This window comes from Lutjanus erythropterus, chromosome 22 (genome assembly GCF_056507025.1).
Source record: "Lutjanus erythropterus isolate fLutEry1 chromosome 22, fLutEry1.hap2, whole genome shotgun sequence".
Classification (NCBI taxonomy): domain Eukaryota; kingdom Metazoa; phylum Chordata; class Actinopteri; order Lutjaniformes; family Lutjanidae; genus Lutjanus; species Lutjanus erythropterus.
Genome location: NC_139338.1, coordinates 19,536,379 through 19,556,343, shown reverse-complemented (window position 1 = coordinate 19,556,343; position 19,965 = coordinate 19,536,379). Strand labels below are relative to the sequence as shown.

General features: G+C 40.5%; 1 protein-coding gene across 1 annotated transcript in view; it reads right to left on the bottom strand.

The window, feature by feature from the left end:
- cacna2d1a (calcium channel, voltage-dependent, alpha 2/delta subunit 1a) overlaps positions 1-19,965 on the bottom strand; it is a 115,186-nt gene that overhangs the window by 85,467 nt on the left and 9,754 nt on the right. Inside the window, exons 2-3 of the mRNA XM_084710710.1 lie at positions 6,170-6,251; positions 3,414-3,530 (exon numbers count right to left, since the gene is read on the bottom strand). Coding sequence (XP_084566836.1) covers positions 3,414-3,530; positions 6,170-6,251 — 199 coding nt within the window. The remainder of the gene's footprint in view (positions 1-3,413; positions 3,531-6,169; positions 6,252-19,965) is intronic.

Sequence of the window (19,965 nt, the reverse complement as noted above, 5' to 3'; positions counted from 1 at the left end):
GTACGCTGCCTCATGGGAGGTGTGGCGTAGTGCTCTGATGGACTTCTTACCACTCAAACTCCGCTCATCATCATTTCTCTCTCCTACACACCAGGCCGTTCAATGTCTCTCTTTTTCTCTTTGACAGAAAGTTATAACGCCTCACACGATCGTTCTCTTGCACGATCACCTCCCACCTAGAAGAGGGAGGGATGGAGGAAAGAGGATGAAGAGATGACAGGGAATAAAAGAACAAGGGTGGTGAAGGTACGTCAAAGGGAGGGATTATTTACTGCATGAATGAGAAATATATTAGTGTACACTGTAAACCTTTAACTAAGGTTGCCTTACAAAATTAAGTTGACTGAATTTGAAAAGATAAGTTGAGGAAATTAGGTGATAATCGAAAACAAACTTTTCTAGTATTTTTTTTTATTAATTTAGTTGTACTTGAAAAAATATGTACAATTAGCTTAAGCACAACTCTTCAGTCACACTGACAAACATAACAAACAAATGTTTTTTTCAGTTTGAAAAGTGAATTCTTCATTTCACATTGTAAAAAAGTTCTGATAAAATAATTTCAAGGCAACTGGCTTCACTAGATTCTTCAGATTTAGGTTTTGAATCAACGTCAAAGTTTCAAAATAAACTTAACAAAGTATTGCCAACATATATCTTTTTTGTTGAGATAATTTGAGTCTACTTGTTCCTCAGATAAACTTCAATCTTCAAAAAAATGTATTTCAAAAAATGCTCACACTGAGTGAGTGAGTGAACCTGATTTATATCATTAGGGTCCCTGAAAATTAAATGGTTGCATTTGAAGATATTAAGTTATTAACCATTATTCACTTTCACTCCAATGAGTTTACTCAACAATTTTCAAATACATTTTTTTTGTGAGTTTCTAAAACTCAAAGTTTATCTAAAGATGAGAAGTGAATCATCTCTACAAAACATTACTAGTTGGGGAAACCTTTTAAAAACTGTAGAGTTTGAGTCGAATTGAGCTGAGTTGAGAAACTCAATTTTTCTTTTAAATAAGCTGCCTTGAAATTTAGAGTTTTCTCAACTTAAGCTGCAGCTGCTCCTGTTTGAGGTACTTTGTTCCAGCATTGGAGGAAAGACAGCAAGTTTTCATCATACATGTTTTCTTCAAGCTATAAAATGGAAAGGTCAGTGCATGCTGGGACATCTGCTAATATACTGATAATGTTTCTTAAGAAACTCAATTTAATGAGTTGATTTAACTCTGTGCAGCTCATTCAACTCATAATTCCAAGTCTAAAGACTGAAAAACTGAAAATAAATACTAGAAATTTCAAATTTAATTAACTGGAACAAAAGATATGATAAACTGATTCCACTAAATGCCTGTAGGAGTTTTTACAGTGCAGGTCAGGTCAAGAACATAACAGATGCTGCCTTCATCCTGTCAGTGCTCCCATTTCAATTCATGATTCAGCTAAATGGACACAGCAGCTATTTACAGTCCCTATAAACGTGGCTCAACTCCACTTCATTATACAGAACACCATTTACAGTAGCTACCATGCCACCATGGCCTTCTCCTCTTAATGCTAATGCAGTGACAAGTAAACAAACTTTTGAGAGGAAGAAAAGAACGTCAGCATATGGTGTTTGGCTAATATATATATTTATATATCATCCCTGTCTCCCTCGATGTTTTCACACTCTCAGCAAAGAGCTCAACAACTGTTGCTAACTCATGCAGGTGAAACACGCAGCAGATGGTGTTGATAAAATAGAAGAAAAGAGTCTGTGGTTTAACAACTCTATTCTGCTGCCATCAATCCACTGAGCAGCCGTGTCTCTCTCCCAAGGTGTGACAAGACAACACCGAAAAACTAATTGTTCCTCATCCCTCGACAATTATCGGAATGTAAGGAAAACAAAATGCTCGGCTGGATTGATGGGGTAATCAATGAGGGCGTAACTATGGCAACGGGCTGTCTGGCTTTAATTGGATATTTCTGGCTCTCAGAGCCAGATTGATCGAGACCGGGAGCGCCCGGAGATCCTAATTCAGTTGGCCAGATGCTGTTGTCTTTAAACTAAGGAGCAGTGAAAGCTTGTAGGGATCAATTTAGATTGTTGTAATTTGTTACTAAAGGCAAATAAGACTATGAGTCTATATGAGGGGGCTTCAATATTTTCCAGGACCTCTTTCCTGATAGGGATGGAACAGGAACCCCTTATACTGCACTGAATATTTTTGCATTTTCTTTTGTTTGTGCTTACCTGTATCTCTTAAGTCAGCAGCATGACTAATGTTAGGCGACGCAAACGTCCAAGCTGCACCAAACAGAGTAAATTCTAAGAATATTAATGTCAGTGCTTTTTAATACTTCTAAGTTCACATGGTTTCCCTGATACCCAAGTTATCCAAAAAGAGGCTGAGGCATTTCAAAAAAAACGACAAATGCGAAGGAACAGTCAAGGGTTCTCCAAAGTCAGTGAGATACGTCTTCTTGGGGTTTGCAAATGCACAAAATCCTTTGTCAACCAATCCAAAAGATGCTGATTGATTTCAACTGGATAAGTGAAAAGTTTGACCAACAGGTGGTGCTAGATGAAACATCTGCACAAAACTTCCTGGAAATCCAGTGTCTGTCAAAGCATTTAAATAAAAGTCAAAAAAGTCAACCTGTTTTTGGAACCATCCTCTGGAGGCCTTGAATGTCTGGACAGAGTCACCTTTTAATGCCACTTAATAGTTGCTGAGATATTTCAGTTTTGACCATAGTAGCTGACTGACGCAATTGAACAACATTGTTATCCCTAGATATGCCCAGCTAGCATGGCTAAAACATGTTATGTTGTAGCTAACATGATCTATGGTTTGCCAAAAATTGTACAATATAAATTTATTTACCTAAAGCAGCCAGTATGGAAGAGGTATGAGGTCAAACTCAGCCTCAGTGATCACAGCAAAGATGAAGTATTCCTGAAAGTTGAAACTAAACAGGGTCATCTGTAAAAATAACATTTTCAAAAAAAGCAAAGTGATACAACACATGCAGACACAATGGATTTTTTAGTATTTTTTGGCATGTAGCAACCCAGACCGGTAACTTTGAATTAAGTCATCTTGCTGGAGGATGTCTGCTTATATCGAATCAGTCCACGGCCTGAAGCGGTGGCTGTGTGCCAGTGTCTGTTCTGACGTGAAATGAGGAGAAGCAGACTGTTTCTGTGGGTTTCCCTGGGCACTGTGCTTGCAGAGACGCTGGACCTGATCTCATAAACAGATCAGTATTTGCATTTTATGCTCTTCTCGCAAACAAAAAACGAATGGCAGTTTTTAATGGTCAGGTTAATATCAGAGAAGTTACGACAACCAAACGCCAAGACCTCAACCTCAAGCCGGGTTGCCACAAGATAATGTTGTGTTTGGAGATCCCACTCACCTTCAGGGCTTCGGAGCGGTTAGCGAGCAGTCTCTCTATATTCCCGGCAGCCGTCGCCACTAGGTCCCTCGCATTGTTGGTCTTCACAGTGAACTGAGATCTGTGTTCTTGATATATCTGAGACAATCAGAGGAGAAAAGCAGGGGTCAGAGGTGAAGTGGCATGTACGTGTTCTCCTAGCATTAAAACGGATGAACGCGTGAAAATAGGTTCTGGGGTGTTTCATCCCTTTCAGCAGATCAAACCTTAGCTTTCCAGGTAAGGACAAATAATCACTTAGTCATCATGTCTTCGGATACAAACATACTGCACAGATGTGATCATTTCTCAAAGAGAGTTTCCTCAAGTTTTTTCCCCATCAGTGATCATCTTCTAGCTCTCGTCGAACCTCACTGACCAACGCACAATGATTCAAAAAAGGAAGCTACACGTCCGCTGATTAAATTGCAATGTCAGGTTATGTAACAAGACCATTTACTCTGCTATGGAATATGCTCCAGCAAAAGAAATAAAAAACACAAATGCCAAACAGCCAATTATTTAGCAGCCTAGAGGGATTTCATTGTCCGACATTCAAACCACAGAACTGAGGCTCGTGCATGTTTGTCTTCATCCTCCAGGCGTCCGATGGATTTTGCTTTAGTGCAAAAGCAATATTAAAGAGTAGTACTACTAAACTTTATATTTGGATTATTACAAGCTATGTTTCTATATTTAATCTGCATGTTTGAACTGAAAAATCCACTTTATTCAGTGGATTTAGGATCTCTAGGTGAAAACTAATATCAGTACCAGGGCAAGAGGTACAACTGTGCACAGTGTCTACCATTTACGTTCAAGTTGTAAGTTACAGGATGAACTGCACAAGCAATATGGATCATATCTCCACATGTATTATTAACTTGCAAGCTGCATAACACTCCCATTAAAATTCTGCATGCTGTGCACAGTGCATTTTCTTGAAACAAGAGCTTCCGGTTCTCCAACGGCAAAAACGGTGTAAGAAGATTCAGCCAGACAAAATATTGATACATTTCATTTTCATTTCTGCTGACAAGTCATCCCACGGCATCAAATAAAAACATGTTTTGTAATGATTTTCGTGATGCTCTAAAGCCGACTCGAGTTTAGGGAGTGGGGAGCACCAGTGCCAGATGCATTATGTCAATCAATGTGGATCTGAAAAGCTTCTTCTCCTTTGTCAGATGTGGGCTCTTGTGTGCGTGTGGGTGTCTGAGTGCGTGTGCGAGGACTACAGCCAAAACGGTGTGGTCGTGACGCTGATCTTGTCTGAGCGTGTACATTGGGCTGGCAGAATGAAATGATGCAGCGTTATGTCTAATGAGAAGCTACTATATATAGACTGGTGATGTATTGTGACAGCCGAGTTCGTGCAAGGAGGGTTAATGAGTGTAAGAGGAGCAAGTGACAGAGACCACACACGAGAATTCGAGTCAATACTTAATCTGCATAATGGGGATTATTTCAAGTCAAACTGAAATTAAAATTCAGTTAGCTAAGAAATCAGTGAATATATCCATGATGTTTTGATTTAGACTTTTTTACTTATTTGGTCCAAACTATAAGTGGCAACGCCTCCTACAAATGTCTTCTCAAGCCTTCTGATAATGTTGTAATGATAAAATTATTAGTGCAATATGTAGGAGCACTAAAAATAACTTGCTATATTACTTCAAGGCATATGGGCAATTAACAAGCCTGTGGGCTAAAACTAGCCGTTGCTTGGTCTCATCTGTGTGTGTTTGAGTACTCCCTTTTGCACATTACTCTGTGCATTAGTTACTTTGTGTTGCGTTTCAGATCCCAGGGTAATGTCAGGGCTGAGGTCACACAACCCCCCACTGCTGTGAGTGTTGACAGTTTGGTCATTTGCTTTCACCACAAGTTTGACTGGTGAAAGAGAGACAGCTAACACTAGCAACACCCCCGCTTCCGATGTCACCTAAAGATTCCTTTTACTCAAAAATGTGTTTTTCTTATGTTTATGTCGCCTAAAAAGTCTGACCTTGACTACACTGATCTATCTGTGCAAAAGTTTGCCAGCAAAGAGCTGTTTTCACATTCCTCTTCTGAAGGAGGAGATGTCTTTGCACTTCCCTAAAATCTGAGATTCATATCCCTGGCAAACTAGATTTCGTATGCGCTGGATTGTAAAGCGGGGGCATGGTGGTGCACTGTCGCCTCATAGCAAGAAGGTTCAGAGTTTGAATCTGTTCTCTTCAGGTCTGCATGGGTTCTCTCCAGGTACTGTGGGTTCTCTCTGGGTACTCCTGCTTCCTCCCTCAGTCCAAAGACATGCAGCATAATAGGTTAATTGAAAACTCTACATTGCCCGTAGGTGTGAATGTGAGCATGAGTAGTTGTTTGGTGTCAGAACTTAGACAAACACAAAACATCAGTGCTCTGACTTCCTGTCTGTGGCACAGCAGCCTTCAATGATGATAGACTATTACTGATGATGTGTCACAGTGTCTGTGAGAGCGGGACACTAAGTGAGACAACAGAATAATCACTACAGACAGAGAGAGGCAGCTGCATCAGGCATTTTTAAATTAATATATCTTAACAGCAACCAGACTGTAAAAAAACGCAGATTCCAATAATTGTAAAACTATTGGATCCGATAGTTGACCCCTAATGTGGAGCAACAGTTAGAGTCTGTGTGCGTGTGTGTGTGTGTGTGTGTGTGTGTGTGTGTGTGTGTGTGTGTGTGTGCAACAAAAAGTCATGCTTACCCCCATTAGATTCTTCAAACCGCTGGCTGTGTCTGTTAATGTGATCAACTCTTTTTGCATCTGGTCCACCCATTCTTTTATTCTGAGAACACAGAAAACAATCAATTAGTTAAGCAATCCTCCTGTAATGTAAAGCTTCCGATTGGCCTGGACGCTCTAATCAAATTTGTCGAGCTCCTCCAATCTGATTCAGTTTGAATAGAGCCCAGAAGATCGCATGACCTCGGCTGAGCTTAACTGCTTACTATAACAATATGCTAAAAAATCTGTATAGATTCAGAGAGGGGAAGCATGAAATAATAATGTTAAGCCAAGTGAATACATTGCTCTACTCCACATGAGCTGTGCATTAAGGCGAGAGCTATTCATAGTTTGTCAGCATGAGAGTCACATCCTCGAGGGTGAGATGCTGGTTAATGTATTCTTCTGATGAGAAGGAGGACAGAGAAGGAAGAGAAAGAGACAGAAGAGAACACGAGAGAGACAATTGTTCATTAATTAGGGTTTAAACTTTCTTTTAAATGAACTTAACACACTTTAATAAGATCAGAACATTTCTGTGTATGTGTTTCATCGCTGCATTTCAAAAAGTTTAGTATCAATATTACCAGTCGTATCCTATGACCCCTATGTCTGCAATGAACGTATCTAAACAGTTATAACCAGCATGTCTAAACTGTTATAAATCAATGTTAAGCCCTGTAACTCGGCCAGAAGGATTTTAAGGACAACAGTTCCTTATATGGAATCCTTGACATTAAGTTCAGTTCACGTTAGGCTATGTGAGCGTGTGCACGAGCGTGCGTGGTGTCTAGGTATGTGAGACCATATCCTATAGCCCCTCGCTGTCAAAACACCAATGAATCTCTTCACTTGGCAGATGAGACATGATACACCTACACACCCCACATGCACTCTACAAAGCTATTTATAGCCTATTTATTTTAAAATATTACAAGGTTGATTTAAGGTGTTTTCATATTTCATCACCCACGCAACATTTGTTTATATTGTTGCTGTGGTGTAGAAAAGCCAGCCAATCGCAAGACCCCCAATAGCAGTCCACTTCCTTGTTTTGGTACGTTTAGTTTTCTCATCCTATGCAAACTGTAACTGAATACACATGAACCGTACTTGAGGCCACCTTAGATGTTCGCGGGTACAGTACACAGTGGTCACACTAGCGAAATGAACTTTGGGGTATTTGGAATCCAGGCAGGCGTTGCTGATGTGAAAGCCTTTTTTTTAGGCTACTATGTCTCTAAGAAACTTGTTTTAGCCAAACCGTCTAATCATGTATTATTTTGCTCTTTAAGAAACGGTTCAAATAGTTTAATTAATGAAGCTCTAATGTTTGTAATGTCAGTAAATATTAAATTATAGCTAGGAGTCAGTTCACTCAGCTTAGACTAGAAGACTGTAAATGGTGCAAACAGCTAGCCTGCCTCTGTCACATGCTTGGAAAATCCACCTACCAGCACCATACAGTTCATTATTAACACATCATCTGTCTCTATTTGTAAAAGCATCACCTTGTGGTTTTTAAGAGCGCCAAACATTTTGGGTTAGGCTAGCTTTATCCAGTGTTTGAGCTAAGCTAATAGGCTGCTGGCAGTAGCTTCATATTTAGCATACACACACGGGAGTGGCATCAATCTCGTGCCACGGCCTCTGCAAGAAAAGAATCAGCATATTTTCACAATTGTAGAACTCCTACTAAATTGAGCATCTGTGCTTTTGAACTCTCATGCAGTTGTAAAAATGTTTCAGCGAATGTAGCAGGCCGAGCCGGAAGTTAGCTTACCTCTTTCTTCCAGCGTTTGAGCTAAACTTAGCTAACAGGCTGCTGGCAGTAGCCTCATTTTTACCATACAGGTGTGGAAGTGGTATCAAACTCATCTCACCCTCTGCAAGAACTAAAGCCAAGAAGCATTTTTCCAAAATGTTGAAATACTCCTTTAAATTAGCAATTGAAATTTAGATATTATATAGAAGTTTCTCTATTTCAAGAACTTTTGCTTATAAACTTTTTAGTTGTACTAATTTCTCAGCATAAGCATTGTCCACAGGTAATAAAATCCCTATTGCAGCCACACCACTTGTCAACGTCACGCTGCTCAACCACACATAACGTGTTCCAAGCCCTCTGAAAACAATACACTGTTAAGTACACCTGCAAACCCTCCCCCCAGCTCTTTTACAACAGCCAATAAAAAATACATGACATAATCCATAAAGAAAATTACCTATTCTCCCCCGCAGTGTGAAATAACCTCCTCACCTCCCACATTGCTGAGGGGCCTCTGACATATGAACCCCGTCCATGTTATCTTATTTAAAAAAAATACAGCGTAATGTGAGCACGCTTAGCACACGCTGGAAATGTGTAGCATAGCAGCCACATGGTATATTTAACCTTCTGAGAGACAGCTGAGGGCAGATATAGGAGGGTCGGTCAGCACATAACTCTTTCTATCCCCCATCGCATTCATGTGCACAAGGATTCATCTCTTACAAATGACTTCAAAGAGTCATAGTTGTTATTTATGCTGACTACTGTACATGAAGCCAACTGCAGGGTCAAGATAAGGTCCACTAACTATAGCGAGCAGGTGTGCATTGGGGTTGTTATGCACCTGACTTTTTAAAATAAGCCCAGTTATCTTTTAAAGGGGGAGAGTCATTACAAGAGGTGGCTTATAGGTGGGTGTATAGTTATGCTACATCAAAGAAACATCAACAAAAGCTCACTTTGTCCTTATCATGGACAACAGAATAATTAGTGGACGGATCCACCGTGATGGACCACGGTTTTAAAGACTCAAGTCTGGCAGCGTGGGAATGGAGCTGGTGGGTGGGTGTATCATGAAGTGGGCGGTGCTTCATTTTGGTCCAAACCATGATCTTTCCCTGAGCATAACCAGGTGTTTTTATGAAAATGTTTTAAACAAGAAATAGGCAACGTAGTAACAGAACCTTGATCTATATGTGTTCTACAATGGACAGACTCACTGAGAATGACCTGTCAATCACACGGTAACCCCGCCCTAAAGCATACCCTGACTTATGGTCTATTTTACTCTAAATGGGACCATAATTTACAAAATGAACATCATGCCGTGTTGAAGAAGATCATAATATCATTAGGAATGATTAAATGTTTGCTGGAGTCATAAATCAAGAAGCAGGGTAATTTTCTCATAAGAGTACATACAATCAGACTTCTTGTTGCAACCAGTGGAGTCACTCGCTTGCTGGCCGTTAGAAAATGTGCAGGTGTAGGGCACTTTTGCATTGGCTTAATTTTTCAGACCCAGAAGCTCCGTCCACTTCATTTTCTGTCTGTCTGTGGTCCTTTTACATTTGCACATTTGAGAGTAACATTTTCTGAGCACACTACAGGACACTGTCACGACATCTACTGTGAGTGTGAGGCATTTAGTGTTGCAGAACACACATCCCAAAGTTGCTGACCAAGTTCAGTATTGTATTTCTAGATACAGGCAGCACTGGTCATGAACCAGCTGACACTAATCCCGTGTTTACAGGGCTTCGTCCCTAATGAGGAGAGGACTGCTGCAATAAAACATGATCCAGGGAAAGTGCCTGACTACACCAGTTAAAAGTGATTACTTCCCTCATTGTCTGCAGCGGTTTGTATGTTTCTACACAAGGTCAGCTTGCGATACAATAAAAATCACTGGTAGTGGCTAATGATACATACTTTGAGCTAGAAGTCTGTAATCTCTCTGATCTTGGTTTAATAAAATCTCTTGGGTAAAGACTGAAAGGCTATGCAGGGTTGTGATTAACCACTTCCACAAATAACCATCTTCTTCTTATCAGTAAAAGGGCATGCATTCCCGGCATAATATCAGGATGTGCGGCTTCCTTGAAAGTGATGACAGACTTTACTGTATGTTTCTGAATAGAAGCAGACTATAGTAAGGTCTTTTATAAGGAAAAATGAAAAAAAAAGCATAAAAACATTCAATGAGAGAATGGAAACTTGGAGCAGGACATGGAAAAATTAGATAGCATCATTATCCCCTCCCATGTTCAGCTCCTATTCTGCCCCCCTTCTCACTCTCTGTCTGCCCTGCTCCTTGGGGAAACTGGACAGGGGGGCAGCGTGGAGAGGAAGGAAGCCTCCAAAATGGCCGGTGAGCCGTGTAGAGCCACTCGGCCACAGCGGTTACACTGCAGGGCTGGATATGAGAGTAGCCACGTGAAGCTCAGCCAAGTGTGAGACCTGCTGGCATTACAAGCCTCTTTTCTCTCACACTTGTCTTATTGAGTCATTAATATCACCCACTTATGAAACAGGCTGCTTTTTTTTTTTTTTTGGACAGGCAATTGTTGAAGCCCCCTTTTCCTCCTTACTTCTTTTGTTCTTTTTGTCAGTTGTGGTCACCCACTTAATTTACTCATTTTTATTCACAGCTTAGATTGTTTTTTTTTGTGCCACTAATCTATTAAAACCATAAATGGTATACAAGTCCTGTGTTTTTGTGATTCATTTGCAACTCACCGTGTCACTGTGTTGTTCTCTGGAATTTACTGCTGTGATGACTGGATTTAAAGACACAGTGAGTGATTCTGGAGAAAGATAGTTGATTGTTTGGTCTCATTCTCTAATCATCAAAAATTGATGTCTTGTTGAATAAGACTCAACGCTCAACTATCTTACTGACCTGCGATTAGCCAAAGTCTGCTGTCACAGGTTAGATTTTCTGAAGCCCGAAAACAGAGCCAAGAGGAGGCGCAGCAGTCGAGATCACAAGATCACAAATTGTTGGAGCATGTGAGTACTGGTGTTCTTTGCCATGTTTTTTCTTTAGTAATTGCACTGAAACAATTGCCAAATAAAGTCACAGCTTGTCTTCCTGCTTCTTGTACTTACCCTGCAGCTAAAGTGTAACTACATGATACTATGTTGGCATAAGACTTTTAAAAAATCCCAAAAGATTAAGAAATCTAGTGCGACTGCAGGGCTTCTGGGCTCTCAGTTCCCCACTCATTTGGCCATTGTTTAGACTATCCAGGAAGTTGGCAACACAACTGTTGTTATATCATATAAAACATAAAATAACCCTGTATTTAATCGTCACAGTGATACATACAAGCGAATTCTAGTGCTTGCAGGGAGTCTGAAGGAATGGCCATATGTTGCAGCAGCAGTGCGGCTTGTGTTTGACCATTTGGTGCCGTCTAGTACTGCATTCTGCTAGGTAGGGAAAAGTCTGTCAAAGTGGACTACCAGGTGTGAAAAAAAAAGCAGCTGGAGGTGGGCAGAGGACAGGCCTATATTAATATAAATTAGCTTTAAAGGCAGGGAGCACATGCATTTTCCTGCACTGCACACCCACTTCGGCCCTGGACTGGTATCATGCTTGTTAGGAGTTGACAGGAGAAGCTGTGATACCTGTCTAACTCAGCATGTTGTCCGCAACAGTGAAACGTAACTCAAGGCGCATGCTGTGCAGATCATCCCAGGTTCACTAACTTTAGAGAGTTGCAGACACACTTGGTTGGAGTTTAGACAAACAGATCATTTGATATGAGGGCTCCAACTCTGAAAAGATGACATTAAAATTTCATCAAGTTTTTTTCCATGTCCTCGGTCACCAGCACAAATGTGCCAGTGAGTTAAATGGTGTGAAATTAGCTGAGGTGCTGGTGAGCGGTGTCGATATTACCACGGATGGTACCGCGCCACATCTCTGCAGACCAATTTAGAAAAACAGATGCACAAGACAAAGTACGGCCAACAGCATATGTCTTAATTTGTGACTGACCCATGCGTGTCTGATGGGGGGGCACAAAGTTGCCCCTCCCCTGTCTCCTTTAGCCCCTGTCCCTCTAATGACTGGAAGAGAAGCTGCCTCCATTCGGCCAGCTGTCACGTGTACGTGTGTGTGTGTGCGTGTGTCAGTATGTAACCAGAGCGGTGGGTCTTTCAGAGGGCAGTGGGAGGGGGGGGGGTCTCCCAGGGTCAAAGGTCACCAGGACAGGTGCATCTCTTTTACAGAAGCTTTTAATGTAATGAAGAGGGTGTGACCCACTTGTGTGTGTGTGTGTGTTATATAACCCACCATTCAGAGTGATGGATCACAGCATGACAAAACAAAGAGAAATTAGAAATTGAGACCACTGACTTTAGCCTAAAGCTACACTAATTAATATTCTTGCATCAACAACGGGTCAAAGGACTAACTGTTTGAGATGAAAAACCCACAGAGAATTATTGGGTTGCATTTAATGATTATATTATATTGATTAATCTGCCCATTATTTTCAAAATGAATTGATTAACCGCCTATAAAATGTTTTAATATTGTTAAAGTGCTCATCGCAAAAACCTGTTTCTAGCAGCAACAGTCAACAAACAAAGTTAGCAACTAGCTGGTGAACACTGTAGCATTAAGTTATATTTAATTTGCAAATGTGCGATACTTCTAATTATGACCCATGACCCATGGCATCCATTAACTCAGTCAATAAATAGTTTCATCTACTAAAAACAGCATGGGCGGAATTGGGTGCTTTTGACTGGGGTCCCCCAGGACCCTGATACCTTAGTGTTTTTAGACAGCAAAAATTAAAAGAGAGGCAGAAAACCATATGAAGGCATTAAGAACAAACTGATTGACAAAGTCAGGAAAAATTGTAATAACAGAGGAGAGGGTGGGGACTATTTACACCTTCATGAATCCTTGAATACTAAATGAGGTGAGGTATTTGAGCTTATTTTGCAAAAAAAAAAAAAACACCTACCAAAAATTATTACTTCTTGCAGAGCATTTTAAATTGTTTAAACGAAGAGTGGAGGTGGACTTTATAATTTAAATAAGGCTAAATGGCAAGTGTGTACTGGATCTTCATTCATAAAGTGTCCAGAAACATGACTTTGCTCCATGTCAGCTGGACGTAAAAAGGCAAATGTTTGTGATAACATATTTATCATCATGTATCAGACAATCTGTTCGCTATAAAGACTCCATAAGGTGACAGTGCCAATCATTTAGTGACATAAGACTACTATTTTCAAAGATCAGTGTGTAAGATTTATGAGGATTAATTGACAGAATATGGAAGAAAATAAATGTAATATTTGTGCGTTCAACTGAGTATAATCACCTGAAAATAAGAATTAGGTTTTCGCTTCCTTAGAAGAGGAGCCATTTATATCTACAGTGGGTGCAGGTCCTCTTTCATGGAGGCTGCCATGTTGCATCACCATGTTTCTACAGTAGACCAAAAGGGACAAACCAAACAGTGGCTCTTAACCTTTTAGCCTTTTGCGCCAATCACTATAGGTTCTCCTACACGCTTGGAACAGACACAGAAAGAAAAAGATAAAACAAGTCTGAGCGTAGAGTACTGCCTCTGTAAAAGACTTATTAGTCATTATTTGCCACCTTAGAAAGGCAAAAAAAAAAGAAACCTGATTTGAACTCTGATTTTCAAGCAACACCCTGACTCACCATTAGAAAAAACAACAAAAACAAATAGCCTCGCTCTGCCAGTTAGGAGCAGGCTGTCCGGTCCGAGGGGTGAACGCAGAAAAGTGGACACAATCCCAGAATAAAGAGCATGACTCAGCATGCGAACACTGCTGTCTCACTTCTGACCGCATTAACCCCTCTGGCTGACTGCTGGGGAGGCCGTTTGCGTTCTCCTCTCCCTTTTGTTTCTACATTTCAAAACCACAGCCTCTGGCCTCGGGCTGTTGTGCAGCTGTTTAATACACTTCTGGCGGGGCTAATACACTTGTTGGACAATCAGCTCAGGAAGTGAATCTGCTTCAACACTCAAAAACTATAAATATTAAAGTCCCTTGGGTCCCATTTATCGGGAAACCATTTAGATTGAAGGATAATTCAAGATGATTACAGGAAGAGCGGCTTCAAGTCACATTCTGGTTTGAATTATTTACAGGATATTTCTGGTGGATTTCGTTGTTTTGACCATCATTCCTATTACAATCAATAAAGAGGTCAAATAGGGCAAGAGACAAAAGGAATCAGAAAATCAGGCAGTAATTTAAAAAAACAATACATATTAAATGAATCTTTCGGTTCTGTATCTTTTAATAATAATATTTATATGGTCAGAGCCATAGATATAATTTGTGCAAGCCTCAGTCAGATCAAGGAACAATGTGTCAGGCAGACTAGACTAACATATTCAGCTAAACAACCCCTCTGCCTCTGCACTCTCTCTGCTACGAGAGCATGGAAAGGAGAGATATAAAGGGCTCCTTCTTTGGTAACGAAAAGACAACAATTCTAATTTTGGTGATTATACACTGATAAAAACATACTCATGAATATTACCTTCCATTTCACGCATATTCTGCAAATACTTTACACACTGGACTTTTAAGTTTTGCCATCTCTTGTCCTCTCTGTCATCTGCCATACCATGAAAACTGGTCATACTCCATCTCCAGAGGAAGATCACGTTATCCAAGCTCCACAACAGCTCATGCATGGACCATTTAGTGAGACTGTATTTGTTGATTCCCCAAAGTGTCTGTCTTGAACATCTATCCCAGTTTACAGACTCACTTCCTAGGGTAATGTTTTTTTTCTGCATTTCCTGCATAATTCCTGCAACTTCTCTGGTCATTTTCGATTTCCAAGGAGCGCTATCAAATGCCTCTGGATGCAACTGGATAGACCCACAACCATATCGGAGCAACTGAATGTGACCGACAATGAACCACAACAACAAAACATGACCTACAACCAAACAGAGCAAATAAATGCGTGACATAGGCCTAACAGTGCTCGGTCCAACCTGGGCACAGAAGGACGGCCGCCTGGTTTATACAAGAAAATAGTTTTGCTTGAGTTTTTGGAGCCTTTGTTTTAAAGCATGACGCAAAAAGGGCTGCTGCCTGGTCATGCGATATGTTTCGGAAAACACTTAAAGTAATAAGGCTGGTTTGGTAGTTTGATCTGAGCTTTGGGAACCTGAGGCATTGCGCTGGATGAACCTGCTGACTGGATGCAATTGGAAAGACCTACAGCCAATCAGAGCAGCAAAACATGTGACATATAACTTTTCTAATCGGGCTCCGCTATTAAATAAATGGTTGTGATTGGCCTGAACGCATCCAAGGCAGGTGTCATAACGGAGGCAGGCCAGACATGTCTGCCAGAGATGAGCTCGGCAGTTTCGTCTGGTTCCCTGGCGAGCACAATGAGGGATTATTAGGAACATTTCAGGTGCTCTCACTCAAATAATCTGGCTAAACGGTTGGTTTGTTCGCTAACTGCTCATCATCTGGCTGCTGATTTCTTGCCCACTTACATGCCATCAAGTTTTAGTTACTTACTATGTTATCACCAGTAGAAACGACAGCCAGGACTATGAAAACAGAAGCAAAGTTGTAATAAAGTTACAAGAGAGTTATTTTCTAGATGTGAGCTGACCTCAAACTGTCCTTGACTAATGCTGTTCTTTCTACTTTTAACTCCATTCAAGGTTTAAATAAAAAGCTCACAGTCGGTTTGTCACAAGAGAGTTTGCAAGAGCTTGTAATCCAACTTTAAAGATGGGCCCAGATGGGGTTCATGGACAGAAAATTGAGAAGATTTTTACCTTCAAGCTTCTTCTGCCGAGTCCTGTCTATACTTTTATACCAAACTTATTTCTATGTCATTTCTAGAAAGAAAACAGTGAGGGAACTTTGAATAAATACCCTGTAGACTATTCTTTTATGCTTTGGGCTGTCAAAATGTTGAAACAGTTTGTCATAAAACACTTTTTCACGTCTTGCTGGTTAGCAGGCAGTAGTTGCTTCAAGTCTCCTCATCTCAACTCATCTGAAACTCGTGGAATGAATAGTTTAATTTCATGCATGCCATATCCTTGATCAGCGGGGGACGAGGAAGGAGTACATCTCAGGAGGAGCGCATCAGTTTTTTTCATGACAATGACCTTACATCGTCTTTCAGGAGTAGAGGTTTTCAGAGGATTTATAGCTAGTCTGTATTTGCTTCTATTTTTATGACGAGATCAAACTGACAACATGTAAACACCCCAAGCCGAGAGAAAGTCCAGAAAATTGATCCAACAAAGCAGGACGCTACATCACTCCGACTGATTCCCCCCGTAAAGTCGGCCTCACGCCGGCTCCGAGGCCCGGCGTGCCTGCGCTCGAGCAGCCACGAGAATCCAGGGCTCAATATCCAATCTCAGAGTTTCCACTCCAGCGCTCTGTCGTCTTGTAAACATCCTCATGTTTTTATACTCAGAACCGAGTCTGCGGATCCACATTTGATCTCTTAATACCATCGAAACCGTTATGGAGGAAGCATCCGACGGCAAACGCTCTTTGGTTTCTCCTCCCTCCCTGTCTCGTCATGTTGTGAAATCATAGTTTCCAGCACTGTGAGACAGCTTCAAACCTTAAATCCTCCTCTGATAGTAGTAATTTGGGCTCTTAATCTGTTCTTAGAGAGAGACAAGGCTGACATCATTACCGGAAGCAGAGGGGATGCACCAAATAAAATTTAAAAAAGGAAAAGGGATGTTTGAGGATGGCGGCGTGGATGTAATTGAGCCACGGGGGGATACTTAATAAGAGCTCCAGCTATGAGGTAAGGCAGCTAATAAGCAGCGAGCCTGACAGAGCTTTGTGGAAGACAAACAGTCACTTTATACCCCTGTTCAATACTTTCTCACACTCCCCTCACACTCCTAGTTTATTATTAGTTCTCTTTCCCTTCATTGCTTGGACCTAGGCCTGAACCTAACGATTATTTATTTCAATTTAATCCTGAAAAAGATCTAAGTTGCATATTTTAAAATTAGAATAATTTCTAACAGTTTTAATAGACTCTATTTGTCAGATGATTGATCAGAAACATACTGGACCTCAAATTCAAAAGAATCAGAGAATCAGTGTTTTTACATTAACACTTGACTTTAAACTTAAAATGATAATGATGTGGATTCATTTCATTTCTTTCAGTCTTATGAAGGTAAGATAATATTATATTTTTGCATCAGTGTGGGGAAAAGAAAATTACAGACTGTGCTAGTTGCTAGTTTAAGCCATTTTCTCACTCACATATGGCCGTTTAAGTTTTTTTTAAAAAAACAAAAACTTAAAATGGCTGATTAACAACATTAGATAACACGTGGGATGATGACGAAACATTTAGAAAATCAATTATAAGTCACTATCACCAACAGAAACATATTCAGCATGTCAGTAATCCTAATATATATCATTCTTTGGTGCTGAGAGTCAGAAATCATTGCTGCTGTTGTTTGACAAAGCGCTCTGGTGCTTTCACTTGCAGCACTTGTGCAGAGCGTTCGTACTGCTGTGATGATTGTGATCTTCCATTTTGCAGAGTTTAAACAGACGTGTTGAGTCGCGCTTCTGTCCAAAATTACGCACTTTAGGTGATTGTAGCAAGATTTTTGTTAGGTGCTGCTCGTTCTCCGGGTGAATCCATGCTTTGACGGGCGCAGCAGTTCGTTGCGATACTTTGCAATTGTTGGACAAACAATTGCATTGTTTCCATATGCAATGACGCCGACTGCGTTGATTATATTTACATTGTTGAATCTCCCCAGCACTTACATGGATCTTTCTTTCAATCTATTCTAATTCTCTCCCCTTCATTTTTCTGCGCTCCTTCCTTCCACCTCTCTTACTCCATTATCTGTTTGTTGTTGTGTATAATATTGTAAATCTACAGCTTTCTTGTTTCCTTTACATCACTGAAAGCTTCCTTTTTTCTCTCTTAATGAACTCATAATGCTCAAAATCGTTTGTCCTCCTCCCCTCTCACAAAGGAGACAAGTGATGATATCCTCTCCTTTATTGAGGTCAATAACACCATAATTGCGGGCTTTGTAAATGTCTCGCGGCCTCATTATCTTCTACAGCAAGACGTTATTGTTTCTGCCGCTCTTCTACCATTTTCCTCTCTTAGCGAGTCAGTCAGAGCATTTCACCGCGGCCCCCCTGCCTAGATTTGAAGAGCAGTGTTTAAGTGAAGCCTTGACGACAGTATTTTCTACGCTCAATCAAGCACTTATGCTAGGGTGTATTACATCTGCGGAAGAGCTGACAAGACATTGTATGAGATCATTACCAAGTGATGGGGTGGCGCTGGTGGGCAATCATGCACTGATAGAGCAGGTGTGGGCTGAAGGAAGTTGATTCCAATGGGATTCACTGAACAGGTGTACTAACGGACACAGACAAACAGCTTTGACTTCTTAACTTTGAAGCTGCACCACAAGCTTTTATCGTGAAAAGACCACTGAAAAAGGGTAGACAAGAAAGAAATTTCATTCTAAGGTAACTGACAAGCTTACCTAAATATATATCCCCATATAGTCTTTAAATTGACTTCATACATCATCGCACCACATCAAAACTTTGCTTTACAGTCTGTCTTTGTCCAGACCTTCGAATATGTCCACTCCACTGAGCAGACCGATTCTATTTCTTATTTTGTCTATTATTTGATATGATTGATTTCTTCTGACTGTAACAAATTGACATTGTTATCAGGCAACACTATGTCTAAACATACCTTTTAGCAAATATGGCTTCTCAATTTGCTGTTTTCTCTGTTTTACAGAATTGTCTGTTTAATATCTGCAATGTGAAATGTTTGAAGAAGTCAGCTTGGGCTTGTCTGACAATAAATAGAATAAATTATAGTTGAATTACTGAAAAGATAAATCAATAAGAAAAAATAATAATTAAATGTAAGAAGACTTCACCAACAGATTATCCTAGTGATATTAGGTTGTTTAAACCCATCCTGTTATTACCAGTGAATATTCACATATATTAATGAATTCTGCAATTAAGGAAACAAAATGGCACAAAATTGTGACATTTTTATTCTTAAAGCTTTGGGGTTTTTTTTTTTATCACGGCAGCAGTGGTGGCCTACAATGAAGAGCCGTAGCATCCAGGAGAAGTCATAGTTAAGTAATGGCAAAAAATTTTACTTGATAATGTACAGCCTCATTCAAACAGCCCTCCAGTGTCCGAGGTCAGATCAGGGCTTTTTTTTAGTTTTTTAAAGGTAAAATTTTATCGCATTTTGTCGTATTCAGGTTTGTATTCAACATTGTGATTGTCTTTAAAAATCTGGGTTCCTTTGGATTGGTATGTTTTCATTCATCAATAAATAATTCTTACTGAATAAAAAAAAAAAAACATTAATTCATTCATTTATTCTTTCACAATCATTTCCATTCCAAGAAATGCGTACTGTGTAAACAAAGTCAAACCAGGCCATTTGGTTATCTAAGCCGTCTACTCCACAGTCTGTCCACCGGCAACATGAGACTGCCACAGAGGGCCGGGGGTGAGACTCTTCCTACCCTTGCCCACGTTTGACCTCACACTCCGGACCACGGCTTGCTGGGACTCACTCGTCGTCCCCCTAGCGCCTAGTCTGCCTCGTCCGCACCCTCCATGTCAAAAGGCATATACGTCCTGACAGAACTAACAGCTCCCATTGTATCACCTCTCCCAGCAGGTGTCTGGACACATTAAATCAGAGGAAGCAGAATTATTGTGACACCTGCAAGTGTTTGTACTCGCTGCAGAGCGAGTCAGACCTGCTAGTGAGATTCCAGCACTACACTACTGTAATGAACAACAACAGCAGCTACATTAATTTTACACGTCTTATGTGCACAAACGCCATGTTGCATTCAAGTTCAGACAGATAGAAAGTTTTATCTTTCTTTTAGAGATAAGTCCAGGTTCTTGGTGAGCTGGCAGTATCAATCACCAA